Below are 20,381 nucleotides of genomic sequence, written 5' to 3'. Positions count from 1 at the left end.
AGTGTTGTGTTTTTATAGATGAGATGTGTATGCCAGTCCACTAGCTGCAAATGGAGATATGCTGCGTGGGGGAAAACCAACATGAGCACTTACGCGAGGCAAGCTGTGGTGTTAGTCTACTGTGCTCCAGCATACCGCGCGCTAAGTGTGCGTATGGACCCCGCTGATGCCTACTATGTCAGTGTGCACCAGGAAACTTTTAGTGCGCATCAGCAGAGTCCCCACCGACACCTAGGACCTGGCATGCTGAAGTGCTGTAGATTTGTAGCCCAGCTTGCTGCAGAGTAAGTGCTGGTGTAGGCATGACCGGAGGCTGTTGTACGGAGAGACAGAAAAGAAACAAAAAAGAGAATGTTTGATGGAAGGCTGGATGGTAAAACAAATTTAGGATTAATGAATGTGTGTTTTGATCATGCAGTGTAAGCATGGTTTGGCTGGGCGATGAACAGGGGAAATATTGCTCCAGTGTCATACTGTGATGATAAGGGACTGCTGTGAAGCTGGAGGTGCTTTCTTTTGGTTGAGACCTATAGCCAAGGGCCTTATCACTGCTGGACATTACAAACCCCATGGGACTTTTCATAAGCATGGGGGCGATGAGCTCCAGTGGCTTGGTGAAACCTCAAGTTAGATAATTACAGCCTTTCAACCTACCTTTCCGTTGAGCGGGGTTTCGCACCGGTTTGAAAAGCCTTTGATCCCAGAAGTGGCTGCGTGTCAGCTATGGATGACGTGATCTCTGTTATAGTTTGCATATTTCTCCACACGGATGGTAAAAAGCTCTCGTGCCCTTTGAGTTGAAAGGTGCTGGGAAAAGGTGCTATATAATGAATCTATATTAGGGGAGGAAATAACCACATTGCAATTAAGCAGCTATAAGTAGGGTTTGTATTATTAAAATTCCACTGGCATTTTATTACCGATTTGTTTTCAGAGTCCCTTCCACATTTGGCATACAAGGCTTCCATCCTCTTTTCCTTTAAATCCCTCATTAAAACGTAGTTCTTCGGCAAAGCCCGTCAATGCTCAGTCATGTCAGTAAAAATGCACTCGCCAATTAAAACAGATTTGATACTCTCAGAGCCAGAGCCAACCTCCGGATCATCCTGTGCATTGTGTGTTTGATTTGTTCTCTCTGTCTGATAGAGGGGGGTCAAATATTGCAAAATAGCATTTGCAAATGCGTACTTGATTCTAAACACTTGTGAATAAAGCCATATTTTGGGCATGAGTCTCCTTAATTCTGAGCCGCTTTACAAAACTCTGGCTGTGTAAACAGCTTTAAATTAGGCCTAAATGTATTTAACTATCCTTCACTATTACATTATGTAAATGTAATTTACACCTACACAATTTTACATGCCATTTCAGGCCCATTATTATTATGAATATTTTCACAAACATTTTTTGTTACCAGTTTTTAGGATAATGTCTGTTCTATGTACAGAAACCCACATCTGCATGTGAAAAGGGATATTTATATGCAAATAAGCACATTCATTATTCATTATTTGTCATTTATTATTCTCCTGTTTAAAAAGTTCAGGTCATCCGATGAGGAAACAAAAAAAAATGCCGTGGGGATTTCCTGTTGTAACCAACAGTGAATAACGAAGAGTCAAAGTACAGAGTTTGCGAATGCCCAGTAGTCTGAAATGTTCATGTGTTGAGTACTTGTGAATATTGAATGCATTAGGAGAAATCAGGATTCACTCGCTAATGATTTGTGAATGGGGAAAAAAAGGCTAAATTTGTCCAAATAATTTAACCACATCAGATAATTTGATTGATTCTACTGGCTAGTTAGATAGACTGTATTATCATTTGTGTTGTCAAGCACCGAGCATGCTACTAGTGCTTATGAGAGGCTAGATCCGTGTGCCTCAACCCGCAGCTAGCGGCCACTTGCGGCCCAATCCTCACCCAGCTGCAGCCCAATCCGCACACAGCTGCAGCCCATGTGACATCCTCAGGGCCATACCTAGGGCAGGGCGGGAGGGGCACCTGTCTCTGATGCAGAGCTGGTGGGTGTGGGGGTGCAAAAATGGGGTGGTGCATGATCGAGCCCAGCGGCATCAGCCCCCTCAGCAGGATCAGGCCCAGCAGCATCGGCAGGAGGCCAGGGTGCTCAGTGCCCTCACACTCTGCAAGATCGCGGATCCTGTGACCCCAGCTTGAGCAGGCTCCCTGGCACTAGGACCGCAGCAGCAGGCAGGCTGAGGTAGCAGAACAGCGGGTGCGGGGGGAAACAGGGAGCTAGGGCTGTGGGGAGCCTGGGGAGTGGGGTTCAGGGGCCTAGGGCCTACACCTTGAATACTGCACGAAGTTCTGGACTCCCCATCTCAAAAAAGATATAATAGAAGTGGAAAGGATAGAGAGAGGCAACAAAAATCATGAGGGGTATGAAAGAGCTTCCATATGGGGAGAGGTTAAATAGACTGGGACTGTTAATCTTAGAAAAGAGGCGACTAAGGGGGGATATGATAGAGCTCTGTAAAATCATGAAGGGTGTGGAGGAAAGTGAATAAGGAAGTGGTGATTACTCCGTCACATAACACAAGAACCCAGGGTCACCCAATGGAATTAATAGGCAGCAGGTTTAAAACAAACAAAAGGAAGTACTTCTTCACACAATGCACAGTCAACCTGTGGAACGCCTTGCCAGGGCATGTCATGGAGGCCAAAAGTATAACTGGGTTCAAAGAAGAATTAGATAAGTTCATGGAGAATAGGTACATCAAAGGCTATTAGCCGTGATGCTCAGGGACACAGCCCCATGCTCTGGATGTCCCTAAGCCTCTGACTGCCAGAAGCTGGGACTGGATGACCGGGGATGTATCCAAGGCTGGCTCTAGCATTTTTGCCGCCCCAAGCAGCAAAAAAAAAGCCGCGTTCGCGATAGGCGGCAGCTCTACCGCCACTTCTTCTACAGTGGCAGTTTGGCGGCAGGTCCTTCGCTCCGAGACGGAGAGATGACCCCGCCGCCGAGTTGCCGCCGAACGACCACATGTGCTGCCCCTCTCTTCATTGGCCACCCCAGGCACCTGCTTGCTATGCTGGTGCCTGGAGCCAGCCCTGGATGTATCACCTGATAATTGCCCTGTACAGGTCATTCCCTCTGAAGCTTCTGGCTCTGGCTGTTGTTGGAAGACAGGGTACGGGGGTACATGGACCTTTAGTCTGACCAGTATGGCCGTTCTTATGTTCTTATATATAAACTGTGCCAGGTGTAGGGGTGATGCAGTTTACTTCTTCCCCAGAGCAGGGAGGAAGCTCAGAGTAGACTGTGACTCTGTGCTTGTCTTCATGAGGAAAACCGGCATGTTCTTCTCTCCTGGTAGCTAAGACATGGTAACTAACATGAGGTTAAATCCTAGTGAAGTTAAGGCAGTTTGTAGTTTTACAATGAGTGAGCAGGTTGAGTTAACCCCTCAGCTCCACCGTAGTCTTTGCCTTGACCTGCTAACACATATGAAAGCTACAAACCGCCTTGTCTTCACTGGGATTTGAATTCATGCTAGTGACCACCTGTTGGTGAACGCGAGGTAAGAACATGCCTTTTTTCTTAGGGAAGAGGCACTCCGAATCGTAGTCTGCTTACTGAGGTGCTCCCGGATCAGCCCAGATATGCACGGCCCCTTGCGCAGGGCAGATTGTAAAGTAGCCTCTTAATGGACCTTAAATATCAACAAAAGGTAACAAATGGTTAAATGGCTTTATCTCTGACAACCCTTTTCCTCTCTCTGCCCTCAGGAATGTGCTGGCTGCATTATCTCTGTTGGAGGGCAAATCCCCAATAACCTGGCAGTGCCATTGTACAAGAATGGAGTTAAGATCATGGGCACTAACCCTATGCAGATTGACCGAGCAGAAGACCGCTCCGTATTCTCAGCTGTTCTGGATGAGCTGAATGTGGCTCAGGCACCCTGGAAGGCAGTTAGCACTTTGGTACGTTGGGGTGGGGAGCATGCAAGGGATGGGTTTTTTAGGACATTTTCCTCAATTGGCATAGCTTACAGGTTCCTTTTGAGTGCTTTAGCAGGCATTGCATCTGGGTTCAGTAAGCACCCTACAACCAGCATTTGTAAACTGCTTCATTCCCACTTTCTGCTGTGCTGTTGGATGAATTCTTATACTGCAGCCCTGGTCTGGCCAAGCAGTGCCCCATGGAGAATGGGAGGATGTTGTTGGAGATGAGATGGGAAGGTGACTTTAAACCACCTTTATATGTCCCTGATCCCGAGGCCAGGGTCAACTCCCTGGCATAAATTAGAGCAACCACAGGGCTGCTCTGACTTATCCTGAGCTGTCTATGCACCCGGAAAATGTTGTTAAAGCAACTGAGGATTGCCGGGGAATAGGGGCTTCTCAACAATGACCCTTTTCCCTGGACAAACTTTCTTCACTGAGAGCTGGAGGGGTGACATAGCAGATGCTATGGCAGCTCCAAAGCATTTGAGGATTGCTGCATTGCTGGAGCAACATGAAGAATCCAAAGCAGAGCAGAGGATCCAGCCCTGTAGTTTATCTGGATGGCTTCTTCACAGCCTACTGTGGGATGCAATCAAATTTTCTCACAATGGTGTATCTGCGTTAGATTGAGAAGATCTGGAGAAGTAGAACCAAAGAACAGCAATTCAATGCAGGCTGTAGACTCATATTTGAGTTTTTACTATTTGCCATTGCAGGTATTTTTCTTTTTAAGTATTCACGGTATGTTTTTTTCCCCTCCAACCCTTTAGAAAGATGCTGTTGAATTTGCAAACTCTGTGGGCTACCCATGTTTGCTGAGACCTTCTTACGTTTTGAGGTAAAGCTTGTCTGACAGTGCAAATCAAGTTGCATGTGCTATCCGCAAATCCTCTTTGAGAAAGGTGAGAGGTAGGCTAGCATTCCAGGAGACAGACAGAAACCACTGTGCTGAGTGCAGACATCACAGAGCTTTCAGGCTTAACAAGTAGAGCACCTGCCAGGATGACAAAAGGATCCAAAAAACACTAAACCCCTTGGGCACGGATCAGAGGCAGGACACATCTGTTTGCTTTAATACTTTTCTTTATGCCTCGGGGCCAAAAGCACGAGTAATCTGTGATATTCCATCTGATATTCCTGGAGATCCTTTGGCGCATTCTGTGGGGTGTATCCTTATGGTGGAGAAGGAAGTGGTTTGGCATCTGGAAAAGGGTTAGGATTAGGGTTAGGGTTAGGGAACATGTATCCTGCCAGAAATGACAGCCTATCCTTGTATACTATCAGCACCTCTGGGATGCAGCTTCTTGCTTGCAAAAGTTCATTTGTGCATGGTCGTGTTTTATGTCCCTATATTTTGGCGGCTGCTTGTCTCTAAATAGATATTTTACAGTACCAAGCGTTTCCAACAGCTAAACTTTGAAACAAGTTGCATCAGCACACATAGAAGTTCTGAGTGATCACTCTTTGGAGGTGAATGCTGCAAGGAGCTTCTTCACTCCTGAGTGGATAGGAAAAGAGAAGTAATTTGCTGGGCACAATTTGCAAGTCTGAATGGAATGGGAGATGGGCTCCTTTTCATAATAAAAAGAGATAAATATCAAGATGAAGGGGCATAATATTCACTTTGAATGGAACAAAAAATCTTTTTATTAAAAAAAATGAGATTTCATGTAGACTGTATTCTTTTAGAAGTGTCCTTTAGAATTTAATACAGGATGATCTTTGTATAGAATTTACACCATCCTATCTATTGCTGGGATAGAATTCTCTGGTAAATGCTGTAGAATGGTTAAATCCTACAGAAAGGATGTCATTCTCTGTTAAATTCTCTGGGTTTTTGAGTAAATTCTATATAGCCTATTGGTTTCATCCCTGTTAAATTCAGTAGAACTTTTCCATTAGGGTAGTTGCAGTACGTGCAGTACACACACACCACTCATATAAGTGTAGAGCAACAGTAGAACAGATAGGCATGGAGGAATTCAATACAGAAAAGATCTACTGGCACATATTGTTGCTCCCTTGATTGTATTCCTCAGCTGCTCAATTAAATACAAACAAGAGTCTTAAGATTTGCCAATTGACTTGGAAAACAAAATATTTAACCTTTAGATTACTTTAGTATTTGCCTTATACACAGTGGGCCAGATCCTCAGCTGGTTTACATCAGAATAATTCCACTGAAATCTATGAATCTACCCCAATTACAGCAGCTGAGGATCTAACCCAGTAAGAATAGGAGAAAACAAGACAATACTGCAGATACTGAGGTCATTTTATCTATTTATCTTAGGTAAAATTGACAGACTTTTAAGAGCCAGTATTGCAACTCAAATGATAAGGATTTTTTGATGAAATAGCCTTAAAATGCCTCTTCTCCAAACTTCCTTGAGGATTATACACTAAAGTGAAGGGGAGACTGAGAATTACTGAGTGTGCAACATAGAAAACTCCCAAGCATAACAACTTTACAATTCTTTAAAGTTTAAACAATTGTTTGAAAGGGAGGTGAATAACTTCTCCTTTCTTCCAGTCCCCCCCTCCCTGTACTGCACTATGGATGGTGAGATTTCAAAGAAAATGTTTGTCAGATAAGGTATTCATGCCCTGATAAGCATTTGGGGGAAAGACACAGCGAAACAATTCTCAGCAAAGCACAGCACATTTTTGGTGCACTCCTGCTGTCATAAACATCACCAGCCTATGCAATTTGGGCTCCATGTGACATTGTGGCAGGCAATCGGTTTAGAAGTATCCCTTTTGATAGTGAACGCATAGCTAACATGCACACACGGAAAAAGATCAGAAGCTAGTGGTGAGCTGAGGTGAGAGAGGCTTGGTCCTGAGTGGGAAGCAGTTGCTGAATAGGCATCTCCTAGAACATAAAAAAGAGTTTTGCCAACCCTTTAAAACATTGTATCAGAAAGGGGATCTTTGGGGAGGGTTATGCTATACAACCACACTTCTTTTTTGATTCTTCACTCAAGCACTGTTTTTCCTCCAGTGTTTTCTTAAGGTCACTCAGCTTGTTGGGTAAGTACAATAGAGATTCGCTTTGGAGACCAACTCCTCCTTTCCTCCAGCCAAAAGGGGAGCAAGTGGTTTGAATCAGGGCTACGCTTGGATAGTCTGTACGAGTCAGGTATTCTGAGAGCGAATACTCTGATGTCTAGTTTGCTTGGCTGCTTTGAACCACAAAGGAAGCTGACCTGTTCTGTTTTATTTGATCTCCTTTCTCTCAGCGGGTCTGCAATGAACGTGGTATTCACAGAAGAGGAGATGAAGAAGTTCTTAGCAGAAGCCACCAGAGTCTCCCAGGTATCAGCCTTTGCCCTATCTGTGCCTTTACGTCTCTTTTCATTCATTATGCTCATTTCACTTCTACTTCCTTCTTCCCTGTCTCTTCCCATGCAGCCTCTTCCCAGCTGTTTGCTTTCTCCTTTGCGGATAAGGCAATTTAAACATAGTTGATGGCACTTCCCCTTTGCTCCCTTCCCGAAGGGGCAGATTCTGATCATCTGTAGACTGAATAGTAACTTACTCTGCCAGCAGCCTCATTGATGCCCGTGAGGCCACTCATGGAATACGGTGCTACTCCATGTATATAGGAATCTGGCCCTTATGGAGGTTGGGTACCAAGGTCAATTGCAAATAGCCATTTATGGTTGGTGCATAAGGAGCCATTATTAGAGGCTTGCCTTTGTTACATATGCCAAGCATAATATATTGGGGCTGGTACCCATCCAAGGTAGTTATTAGTGAGAGGTGGCTGCAATTTTGATCTTATCTTTTTCTTTTTAATATCTAAATCCTGTCACTTGGCATCTGTCCACAACTTGGATTTTAAACTGACATCTCATCTACTATTGATTTTTTTTTTCACTCCATTCCTTTAAATGCATAAAACTTTGTAAAGTTTCATGGTGACATTTAACATCTTCCCATCTCATGTTGTGTATTCTTTTCTTGTGGCACAAGGCAAGTGCTGCTCTCTGCTTAATATATTTATCCTTTGGGATCATCGATCCATAGGGCTTACAATGCAGAAGATGAAAGCTGTTTTTTTTCCTTTTAAATGCTTTCAAAAGTTAGTTTGGGGTAATTGTTTTTTTAATACAGGGAAGAGTTTGATCTCATGTTGGTGAAATTTAGAGGGAGCAGAAAAATGAAATGGGAGTTATTTCCAAGAGCAGCATACAGCAGGATCTAGCAAACAAAATCCAAGAACTCTGCTTGTTCTGCTCAATTATTTGTTCTGCTGAGTTTCTGCGTGCCTGACACCATCAGTGTTAATATACAATAGATATTTGGGAGGTTGAGTAAGGAGAAGGATAGAAACATCAAACACCTGTGAAATATCCAAAGTTCATCACTGTATGGTAGTCCGCCCTATTAACAGTGTCTAGGTTTGGTCCTGACTCTTTTCCTGTGTTACTGTGAGTTATTTCCTTTTTCATGTGTGGCCTCTGATCTGAGCAAACCTGCCATGCAATAAACACTTACATCACAAATAACTGGGGGTAAAAAAAGCTGGCAGTAACTCTTCAGTGACGCAGGATTCTGGTACAGATAAAGCTCATTACATTTTGACACAGTTAGATATTTTTAAGAGTGTTGGGGTTAGGCCTCCAGCAAGGTGAGATGAGACAAGTGATAAGACAGTGCTGGTGATAATACCTTTAAAGAAGAAGGGAAGTCAATACAACAATACATAATAAGAAGAACACCTAGTACATTTTCATCCGTAGATCTCAGATCACCTTACAAAGCAGGGTGAATATGACTAGCTCCTTTAGAGAAGTGAGAAATTAAGCACCAGCTATTCTGAAGAGCTAAGGGCCAGCACCCACACCTGGAGACAGATTTTCAACATACTAAGCACCTTTGAGAATAGAGCCCAATGCCCAGCTTTTTAAAGGTATTCAGACATTTGGAGTGCTGAGCTTTGTAACCCCTAACTTGTTTAGGAGCCAAAATCTCATTTTCAAAAGAGAAGATTTAGGCAATTAGGAGCCAAAATTTCACTGACGATCGATGGAGCTATGATACTTTGCACCTGCTGAGGCTCTGCTCCTTAGTACACAGAGATTCCTTTGGGAGCTGGGGCTGAAGAATCTTGGCAGTGCTTATTGTATTATATTGATGGGGACAAGGGTGGGGGTTCTCATGCAGTCCCCTGTGGTTGTGACTGAGAGGTGTCCCTGAACAAATGTACAGTGGCACTTGCTGTAGTCACTGCTAGTTGGGCTACTGTGATGTATCTCCAGTGTTTGAGCCCTATGGCCCTCATCCTGCAAAGACTTGGGCTAGCCCTATGCTGGAAACTTTGAATGGAATAACAACATCTCTGAGGGCCTTAGTTCATTCAGGGAAATGGTATCAGCTGCATCTGCATGAAAAGGGTTTGTTGGTATAGCTAGACCTGCAAAGCTTTTCTAGCGTAGACAAGGACACACATGATTGACTTTACACACCGGGAGTTGTCCTGTTACCACACACTATCCAACAAAACCTTTCCAAACAGGTATGTGGCCAACCAGCATCACAGCCTGTTCTGATGTTTATCCACATCACTTTCCATGCAGTTTTTACTTCTTGCATCAGTTCTTCCATAGAAGAGCCTCATTGGGCACTTAATGTCTCAGTAAAGTTCTACGAGTAAACTTCCATCCTCCTCAGAAGCAGTGAGAGGAACTGGAATAAAGTAGGTCCTGTGCACACTTAGAAGCGCTGATGAAAAATTACATCAAGACCAAAAGGCACACGATACAATCTTTTAAATTTATGAAGCACTGTAGCTGTTGGCATTGTCCTTTCCTGGGAATTTACTCTCGCTTCAATAAATATAAGGGATTGTATTTTGTAGCGTTTGGACCTGCTATATTTTTTCCCCTCGAGGAGCCTTTTGAGCATCCGCAGGATCTCATTTATTGCATTTTATTCTCAGATAAATAACAGGCAGTTAATAGTGGGTGGGACAGGGAAAATGTTGAGACGTAAAGGTGGCCCAAATGATGCTGCATCAGGAGCTGGAAAGAGCCAGGCTTAGGAGGAACAGGGGAGGTGCCTTTATCAATATAAGCCAAGGGTACGATTTACGCTTAAAAGGTGATCCGATGTTAGTGTGTGCAGCACAGGTATGGGGTGCTCTTCCTTAGCTAGTCTGCAGTTTGCTCTGTTCTGTTACCACACCCCTGTCCTGTTTATATGCAAAGCCACTGGGCTGGGCTGTCACCTTGATGTGGATTATTATTACTTACACTTCACTTTATAATAACACCAGAGGCTCTTGTTGGGATTGAGGCTCCATTAGGAGACATGGGGTACAGACAGCTAGAAAGACTTTTGTTAATCTATTTTAGGTGTGTATCTAAACCCCTCCCAGCCTCAGAGGGGTGTTTATCCTCTGAACACCCCTGGGAGGTAGAGCTGTGCTATTATCCCCATTTCACAGATGGCGAATTAAGTGGCTTGCCCAAGGTCACACAGGAAGTCTGTAGCAGAGCAGGGACTTGAAGCCACTCCTCCAAAGACCAAAGCTAGTATCCTAACCACTGGACTGTCCTCCCAATCTGTCCTGCAGGCTCCCTGCCCCAAACTGCTGATGGAAAACTAAGGGTGGGAAAACAAAAAGAGGAAATGGGAGCTGGAGAACTAGGCTATCACTGATAGCAACACTTAGTTATGCAGACCAGCTGCATGCATCACTTGATGGTTCTGTATGATTTTATTTTCAATGATTCTATTAGGGAAGTGGTGGAATCCTTAGAGGTTTTTAAGGTCAGGTTTGATAAAGCCCTGGCTGGGATGATTTAGTTGGGGATTGGTCCTGCTTTGAGCAGGGGGTTGGACTAGATGATCTCCTGAGGTCCCTTCCAACCCTGAGATTCTATGATTCTAGTCTATAAGATATGGTTAAACACAGAACTAGAATAGTTATCAGTATTTCCCACTGCTTGTGTACCAAGCCATGAACAGTGGGCAATTTGCCATAATCATCACAGTAAAATTCAGCTGGGGCAGGTTGGATTATGGACTGATCCAGGGAGGGGATGGTATGTGTAGCAGGTGGCATGGAAGAAAGTTGTGGAGATGCTTGTGGAAGAAATGGGAGGTCCAGTGTGGGAGGAGTGGATCTGTGGAAATGAACCAGTTGGATGAAAGAATGGCTAGGTAAGGAGGGAAAGAGCTGTGAAAGGCCTTAAAAGTAAGGACAAGACACTTGAATTCAATTCATTAGAGAAGGGGGAGCCAGTGAAGGGATGCAGGGAGGGGAATGACATGGTGACGTGACAGGCAGGGGAGATAATCATTTTTTGACTGGACATGAGAGGGGCGATGAGTGGGTATTGAGGACCCCTGGGAGAAGCTATAGTGGCCGAGAGTAGAGATGGTGGCAGCCTAGATGATAGTGTTGCTGCGTGGACTGCGAGGAAACTCGAAATCTTGGCAATGCTATGACGCAAGAAGCAGCTTGGATGTGTGGGCAAGAGAAAGAGCAGAGTCAAAGATGACACCCATGTTCGTGTGTGGGAGTGACATGGAGGATGGTGGTGTCAGCAGTGGGACCCAGGCTTTGTGCATGTGAGGAGACAGGGAAACAGAGATAGGGAGGCAGTGGAAAGGGGTGAGCTGTCTCATATGGAGCAGGTGTGCCAGACGGTGCAGGGGGCCAGGAAGAAGAAGAAAGTGACTGATACGGGCGAGGGGATGTGGTGAGAGCCATGGATGAGTAATGGCAGCCTGTTTAGTGGCAGATCATCAGTGGGGAAACCTGAGAGTTAGGCAGTGCAGTGGATTCAGCCATGGGATGGGAATTAATTGAAATATGTAACTTAACTGAGTGAGCAAACAATCAGTAGTGCAAAGTCCTCAGTTGTGCAGATACCCAGTTATCCTATGGACCAGTAACCCAAAACCAGGAGGGGGTTATGACGTTCTCAGAAGAGGAACATTAGTCTTGTAATTAAGACACAGGCTTGGGTGTCAAGACCCTGGGGGTGAAATCCTGGGTGTACTGCATGGGAGTGTTGCCAACAACTTCATTGGGTCAGGATTCCATCCCTCGGCTGTATTTCTCTTTCTGTCACAAACTTTCACTGTGGTGAGTCACGCAGGGCCCAATCGTGCTAAGGGCTCTGCACCTCTTGTGCAACACTTATCAAGAGATACTCAGCCTGTGCAAGGCTGACTTCTTCATCTCGCTGGGCCTCAGTTTGTTTGCCTCTGAAATGAGGATATTAAAACTTCCCTCACGGTGTGGTGCACCCAAGATGTTTCCAGTGGCCAAAGGCAGATCACTCCCTCGGGACCAAAAATGCTTCCACATAAAAGTTTTATTTTCTGTCTTGTCCTGGTGACAGGAGCACCCAGTTGTACTCACGAAATTCATCGAGGGAGCCCGAGAGGTGGAAATGGATGCTGTCGCCAAGGCTGGAAAAGTAAGAATTTTGTTTTTTTCCTTATTTAATTTCTCCTATTTTTTGTTTTATTTTATTTTGTTTTTGAGCTGGGGCATGCAAAGTGTGAGGCACCTGGGTTTGATTAATGCCTTGGTAGAAGATGTGGTTTTTGTGCAGTGGTGCATAGAAATGCTTTGTAACTGAGCTGAATAGAGATGAACTGAAAACAAAACTGCTTTTTCATGGATATCCAGTCTCCTGAGATTTTCTTGCTCTTCTGCCTCGCGAAGATGGCTACCATTGGTAGTTCTTTTGTCTCCAGTTTCTGTTTTAAGATTTGCTGTTCTTCCTTTTCTCTGTGCCTTTAGTCTTCCTCGTACAGTGAAAGAGTGAGAGTGACTATATCCAGCATTAGATGACACACATTTCCTATTCAAGGCCTTTGCTTTTCTCGACAGGCTTTTTTAGCATTTCCCTTGGTCTGGCACTCAGTATTCAAAAGTGACAGTGCTTCTCACAAGGCCTGATCCAGTGTCTGCTGGAGTCAATAAACAAACTTCTTTTGGGCTTTAGATTGGTACCTAAAAACAGGAACATAGGATTTACTGAGACAGATCAGACCATTGGTCCATTAAGTCCATTATCCTCCCTCCAGCAATGATCAATACATGCTGCTTCAGAAGGAAGTGAAACAAATCCATGACACAGCCACCCCTGTGTAGAAATGATGCACATGGGGAGGGGTAGGAGGGAATTGCCTCCACCGGACCACACAGACAACAAGATGATATCCTGAAGCAGGAGATTTGCTTTTAATTAACGTTGCTGCAGCTTGCAGTGCTACAGTACAGAAGTTAGTAATGGCCATATTTTCATCCACTAGTCCTTTTTGATGTTCTGCATCAGTAATCGCGCCTGCTAAATTTGCTTTAAGTGCCTGGAAAATTCCATTTTTGTTTTGTTTCCCCATCTCTTTTAATCTCTCCCTATGGGCTTATTCAGGACTCTTTGTAGAGGACCTGGAGGTGAGTATGTAGCTGGGCATGTTAGACAGGATGATCAATGACTTTTTTTCTTTGCACAGGTCGTCTCACATGCTATCTCTGAGCATGTGGAGGATGCGGGAGTTCACTCTGGAGATGCCACCCTGATGTTGCCCACGCAGACTATTAGCCAAGGAGCCTTGGAGAAAGTGAGTGTTTCACTAACATTGAATAGGCAGATCAGAAAGTAAAGAGCCAGAATCACATTTCCTCTTCCTTAGAAGATACTTACCGGTATATGTTCAGGAACATTTAAACAAGTAATGGAATTTAAATTACAAAAAGTGTCCAGAAACTTGCTCCTCACAAAGGTCCATAATATGGAGCTAAGGTATATAAACCCCTGTATTAAACTTGTGGGACATTGTGTATTAGGCTAGGACATGAGATCATAGAATCATAGAATTTCAGGGTTGGAAGGGACTTCAGGAGGTCATCTAGTCCAACCCCCTGCTCAAGCAGGACCAAACCCAACTAAATCATCCCAGCCAGGGCTTTGTCAAGCCTGACCTTAAAAACCTCTAAGGAAGGAGATTCCACTACCTCCCTAGGTAACCCATTCCAGTTCTTCACCACCCTACTAGTGAAAAAGTTTTTCCTAATGTCCAACCTAAGTTTTTCCTAATGTCCAACCTAAGATGGTGGCTCCTTTACCAGTTTATTGCCGTGTACTATTGGTACAGATACTGTTGATCTGGGATGACACAAGTATATTGCCAAATGGCTTTTGGGAAAACCTCAGGGCAAAGCACTTCTTTCAAACTTTAAAATACACACTTAGCTGAAACCCAATATAACATGGGCAGTTATCTTCAGTTGATAAGAAATGTGAACCACCCCTTCCTATGCTGTAGGGTGTAACATTCACGGAGTCACCATCCAAGATGTAGAGCAGGGGTCGGCAACCTGTGGCACGTGTGCCAAAGACGGCACGAGAGCCGATTTTTAATGGCATGCTGCTGCCTGCCATTAAAATGTATTACTGGCACGCAAAACCTTAAATTAGAGTGAATAAATGAAGACTCGGCACAGCACTTCTGAAAGGTTGCTGACCCCTGATGTAGAGATTAAATGTGGGAGACTCCATTTTCATTCCCATCACCTGAAGTGGACATTCTGGCTCTGGATTCCTCAGGCAAATAAGACAGAAATAATCTCCAAAAGATGTTACTGGTTGTGAGGATGATGGAAAAGAGGATATGGTTGAGTAATGAGATAACTCAAAGGGTTAGGAAAGCCACATTTGAGCTGATCTGTTTGTAATAAATAACATTATGCTGCCTATTTTTTGTAGGTGAAAATTATCACCAAAAAGATTGCACGTGCCTTTTCCATCTCTGGCCCATTCAACGTTCAGTTCCTGGTCAGAGGAAACGATGTCTTGGTAAGAACTCCCACGGCTGGTTAGGAGGAGAATATTCAAAGTGGTTTCAGTTTGCGTCCCACCAGTGCTCCCTTTCTCTGTGCTCACCCCAAAGCAGAGGGGCTAAGCCAATTGCAGCAGCATTCTGTAGTGCATGGGGTGGAGCTGTGCACGTAATATCTGCCTCATTTGATGGCGTACAGATCTCTGTGCCATTGATATGTCACTCACTGCTTTGTAAAGCACTCTGTGGTCTGGAGTGAGAAAAGAGCTTGTGACAGGGTTGGGACTCACCACCGTGGCACCTCCCGCTGGTGACTCTGGGAATTAGCTCAGTCCAGTGGCACGCCCCCTCCTGGTGGTGTCCCGTCTGTCATCTCGCCCTCGGTTGGTGTGTAGACTCGCGTTGCTCCCAGCTTGCAGTGTCCTCTTCGAGCCACTGCCCTCCAGCAGTGCCCCTTAGTCCATCCTCACCCCCTTCTGGGGGTGTGTGTGTCAATCAGCTGTCTCTCTGCACCCCGGCCAATATGGGCAACTGCACCCCCAAAGTCACACCCCTCTTGGCTGGGGGTTGGTGCAGCCCTAGATGGTCACTCCCATCAGCCGGGTGTAAGACAAGGGGGAAGGGGGGCGGGACCCAGGCCCACCACTACTCTGGGTCCCAACCCAGGGACCCTCTAGTGGCAGCCATCCTGCCCTCCTTCTCTCCCTACATCTGTCCATATCCCTGGGCCGCTTCCCCTTCAGCCCCTCCCACAGCTAGACCCTTCCTCTCAGGGCCTGCAGTCTGGCAGACACCGGGCTGCAGTTCCCTTCTGCTCCCTTGGGCCTGCCCAGCATTGCGCTGTCCCAGCTGCTAGTCTCCCAGCTCTGGAGACAGACCTTCTCCTATCAAAGGCCTGGGACAGACTGCCTGCTCCCTCCTTGAGCAGCCTTTTTATACAGCTGTGCTTGGCCCTGATTGGCTGCCTCCAATCTGGGCCCTGATTGGCTCCCAATAATCCCTTTTCTTATTGGCTGTCCATCTGCGCAGGCCCACTGGTCTGCTGCAGCCTAAATTCTCAGGGAATGGGGCAACCGCCCCACTACAGAGCTCCAGGCCTTTAGAAGTGGGCGGACTTGTGCCTGCCCACCTCTGGGGTTTTCCAATGAGACTACAGAGCTCCATCTGCCTTCACAGTGTTGCAGTTTGCGGGTGAAGCTGTGAAATTGCTGTCTGTCAGCAAATGTTAGTGTGAGACTGTGCTCAAATCCTACCCAAAAGGATCATTTCCAAATGTGATTTATAGGAATGTGACTCATGCCTCATCTTATCAGCTGAGCGTAATCTTGACTTTATCCTACACCCACTGATCTTTCGGTAGTCCGGATCTTTCTTGGCAGCATGCTAAAAAGCTACAAGGACAATATGATTGGATATGAAAGGGACGAAACAAGTTTGTGGGCCACTAAAAGGTTATCTTTAAATAGCGTGGTATTACTAGTGATTATTAACAGATGTAGTGCAAATGTCTGACCTTTTGTGGCCATCATTAATGAGTGCTTTGCTTGCTGTCACTAATGGGGAAAGTCGAGTACTGGCCATGTATGAAAGGGGGAGGCTTGTGACGGGAAGGGTAGCTGGGAGCTGTGGCATAGCATGGGAGATTTTACTAGATTAGAGTGTTGTTGGTCTGCACAAGATCTGGTTGAACTACTAATTGGGGAGTGGATCTTCCCAGCCCTGTCTACCCTTATGCTCATACCTCTTCTCTTGTGATCTCCTTCTCTTTTCCACCCATCTTTTCTCTTCCTTTCTTGCCCCAGTTCATTCTCGCTGTCTCTCATGTACCCTGATTTCTCCTCTACCCTCAAACCCCATGTGAGATTCTGTGATGGGCACTGCCCATCTTTGTTCTTAGATTTTGTCACTAAACAAATTCCAGCTACGGGTCCAGATGTTCGTTTTCCCAGATGCTTACCTGAACGCACCTTCACTCGCAAAAGAAGGACTGTGTGACCATAGAAAGAGCAAAATGGGCTTTAGTGTTTGTAACTAGCTAATGGTGATTCCTCTCTTTTCCCAGCTCTAGTCTGGGCACTTATGTATTTGAAACCAAGGCTACAGTGTGGAGAATACAAGGCAAATTTTCAAAGGTGACTGGGGATTTTGGGTGCCTCCATTCTTGGGTGTCCAACTGGACAGTGCTGAGTACCCACCCTCTGAAAATCAGGCTCCTTTAAGACATATTAAGTGTGCTCCCAATACTCGGAATCTTTGACCACAATTCCTATGCCCACGTGTGCCTCCTAGATGGGAATCTGGAGAGATTTCTCACCAGCTACTGTGAATGCTACCCCAGCAACACTAGAGACTAGCTTCCAGAAACCTCCAGAGCATGCTTACACTTGCGAATTAGTATTCCAAGGTGGGGCTTTATCTCTTTGCTTAACAAATCTGTGGCACTGAAGTATCTACTCTTTACCTCCTCAGGTGATAGAGTGCAACCTGCGGGCTTCACGCTCCTTCCCTTTTGTGTCCAAGACTATTGGCGTGGACTTCATTGATGTGGCCACAAAGGTGATGATTGGAGAAAAGATCGATGAGTCATCCCTGCCTACACTGGAACGGCCCATTATCCCTTCTGAATATGTCGGGATTAAGGTATGGCTTTAAAAAAAATGGGATGAAGGAAGCAGCAGAGAAATTCCATGGGGGGCTCCTGTTAATAGGACTGATATTAAGATCCCATCCCTTCACTACCTTTAAATTAATAGGAAACAATCCTGCCTGGGAAAGGAGATGGGAATGCAATAGATCTTTTCAATCTTTTATTACAACAGTGGCGGTGGGTGGGAATTATACAGTATGAGAAGAATCCAAGAAAATGTTATTCGTTGACACAGTGGTCTCATAGACATTTGTGAGGTTTGACTGTCACGAGCCATCTTTCAAATTAGCTTTAACCTGGGCTCTAAATGTGAATATCCAAAATTGTATAGCCCAAGTTTAAACCTCTTGCTAGTGCTGTCTGATGAGTGTGCACAAATCTACGTTCTCAGTGTCCCAAAATTGCATGCTCAAGGATTTAGGAATGGAGTTTTATCTGTTTAAAATAAAAGGCGAGGGGCATCTCCATTTGAAAATATGACTAATACACTATGGGTGAAATCCTGGCCCCATTGAAGTCAATGGCAAAACTCTCCTTGACTTAAATGGGGCCAAGATTTCACCATACTTAAGTCTACGCCTGTACACATACCTAAATGATAGGTACTCTAGACATTTTCAGCACACGTCAAGAAATAAAATTCTAGTATAATGTGGAAGAGAAGTGCAGACAATCTGCTGGATGTATAAGTAGAAATGTGTCTAAATAGAATATTTTTCAAAGTTCAGAATGTTCAGAACTGTTAGCAAGACTTTACATTTATTGAGAGTATATCTTGTATATACTTAGATATACAGGGTGTGAATGCAACTTCCTTCTGCTAATCTAATGTCCAAAACAAACTGCACTATCCTACTAGAATATAACAGAGGTCGATGGCTGACTTAGATTAGGCAAGTAGCCACCAAATTGCCGTACCACGAAGAAGCTTCACATTTTGTTTTATATCTGTGGTCAAGTTTTCTGAAATTAATGATTTGGGGTTTTACTAGTTTATCCCATGGATCCTGCAGTGTTGTTAATGAAACTATCCAGGGTTACATCTCTTTCAGGAGCTCTCCCAGATTTGGTCCTGGAGATTTCACTGGGAAGCTCTTGCATTGCTGATGTGCTGTGCTCGTTTGGTGCTGTTAAATTTAAAGATTTGCTAATAGATAGAAACATTTTGAACTTTGAAAAATATTCTATATAGACACAATCCTCCTCATACACACCTGTATTTTCCGTATGCCTCTGCCAGATTTTTATTTCTAGGAACATTTGCATGAAAATGGGATTTTGCTTCTTAAACTGCTCTTAAAAGCTCTGAAAAAAGACTAAAAATGTTACCTTCTTTCTCAGTAGATCTGCTCCCTGATGTATTCAGAGCCATAGCTTCTTGATTTGGGTGACTGACATATATTTTTGCTGTGTTTCACTGCAGAGCCAGCACAGCTATAAGAGCTACATAAGCTATATAAGTTATATATGTAAGAGCAATATAAAAGCTATATTCAGCAGCCCAGGATGCTAGCTGGCAGGGGAGCTGAGCAGTCCAGAGTGCTGCCTGCCAGGGAGCCAGCTGCTTCGGCTGTCCAACTCTCTGGACAGGTGGTTCTTTGGACTTCCCAGTGTCTGGAACTGGCTGCTCAGGTTGGACACCCAGGCAAGCTGCTGTGAAGCCAGGGAAGCTGAAGCCCAGAAGAGCCCAATTGGGTGCTGAGGAGCCCGGAGCCAGGGAGCCCAGGGAGGCAGCTGAGTGAGCAGGCAGGAACCAAGGCAGCTTTCCATGGAAAGTTTAGTCTAAATTGACACAATTCCACGGAAAGTCTTTATTTGAATGAAACAGTATTTCCTGACAGAAAAACGCCCCGTCGCAAAAATATCTGACCAGTGCCACTTAGTGTGTCTCAGACAGCAGCACATCTGTCTCTTTCTCTCAGGAATCAGTCATCCAACAGCCTTTCTGTGTTAAATAGCCTCTTAAAAATCACAGTGTACCACAACTTATTAGAAATCCTGCCTCGGGTTACTCACAGGGGCATTTTGCTGGTCAAATCCATGAACATTTATCCCATTCTGTGACCGAGGCTCTAGGGATACTTGAAATCCATTTGCCTAGTATTCTTTCTGGTCATCAACCTAAACCAATGCTTCTCTTACACTTATGCACCTTGTACATAACCTGGACCTGTATATCTCTCACTTCCGTAATCTGTACACCTGAATTCTAATTCATTTCATACTCCCTCTCCCTTATATTCTTTTCCTTCCTTTTGCCAGGCTCCAATGTTCTCCTGGCCCCGACTGAGAGATGCTGACCCTATTCTCCGATGTGAGATGGCTTCCACTGGGGAGGTACCGTTCACATTTTTTACTAAGCTTTCTCTAACAGATACTGTTAATGATCTTATAAGTGCAAGTATCCGGACGGAATCTGTATGCTGAATTGAAAAGAACCAAAGTCTTTAAAAAGTCTTTAAAAGTCTTTAAAAAAAATTAAAATTAGGGCATCTTTCCTTCCCCCAACACACAGACTAGAGACTGCCTTGTCTCTAGAAAAAACCCACAAGGGCATTCCCCTGAAGAATGAAATTTATTTGGCCACTGGATGTCCCTCTTCACCTGCACCTCAATTCCATCAGTCAGCGAGGGATTCAATGAAAGCATGAAATGTGTTTCTCAAAGCGAGCTGTCAGGTTCTGGAAAGTTCTCAGCATGTCAGTACATTTTATGAATCGCCTAATTCCTGACAGACATGTATATACAACCTTCAGAATCCCAATCAGTGCACGTCAGAATGGCAACAGCAGACTCCAGGTCATGAGTTTTTGGTCTCAGAATGTACAGGTTACTTACTGGCAACAAATATGTGTGGTGAGATTTTTATGGTTGCCTGGTAACCAGCGAGATGTGTGCCAGGGAGCAAAATGAGAGAGAGAGCCAGTGTGAATAAAGTGTAGCAGTTGAA

The 20,381-nt window shown here is 44.7% G+C and overlaps 1 protein-coding gene across 2 annotated transcripts in view; it reads left to right on the top strand.

The window, feature by feature from the left end:
* Positions 1 to 20,381, top strand: part of CPS1 (carbamoyl-phosphate synthase 1) — a 131,743-nt gene that overhangs the window by 98,277 nt on the left and 13,085 nt on the right. For both annotated transcript variants that reach the window (XM_039494419.1, XM_039494420.1), the window contains 8 exons: positions 3,754 to 3,948; positions 4,743 to 4,810; positions 7,215 to 7,290; positions 12,336 to 12,413; positions 13,459 to 13,566; positions 14,712 to 14,801; positions 17,254 to 17,424; positions 19,694 to 19,768. In XM_039494419.1, coding sequence (XP_039350353.1) covers positions 3,754 to 3,948; positions 4,743 to 4,810; positions 7,215 to 7,290; positions 12,336 to 12,413; positions 13,459 to 13,566; positions 14,712 to 14,801; positions 17,254 to 17,424; positions 19,694 to 19,768 — 861 coding nt within the window. The remainder of the gene's footprint in view (positions 1 to 3,753; positions 3,949 to 4,742; positions 4,811 to 7,214; positions 7,291 to 12,335; positions 12,414 to 13,458; positions 13,567 to 14,711; positions 14,802 to 17,253; positions 17,425 to 19,693; positions 19,769 to 20,381) is intronic.

The sequence above is a fragment of the Mauremys reevesii genome, linkage group 11, assembly GCF_016161935.1.
Source record: "Mauremys reevesii isolate NIE-2019 linkage group 11, ASM1616193v1, whole genome shotgun sequence".
Taxonomy (NCBI): Eukaryota; Metazoa; Chordata; order Testudines; family Geoemydidae; genus Mauremys; species Mauremys reevesii.
Note: the sequence above shows the minus strand (reverse complement) of the source record. Positions and strands in the feature narration are given on the sequence as shown.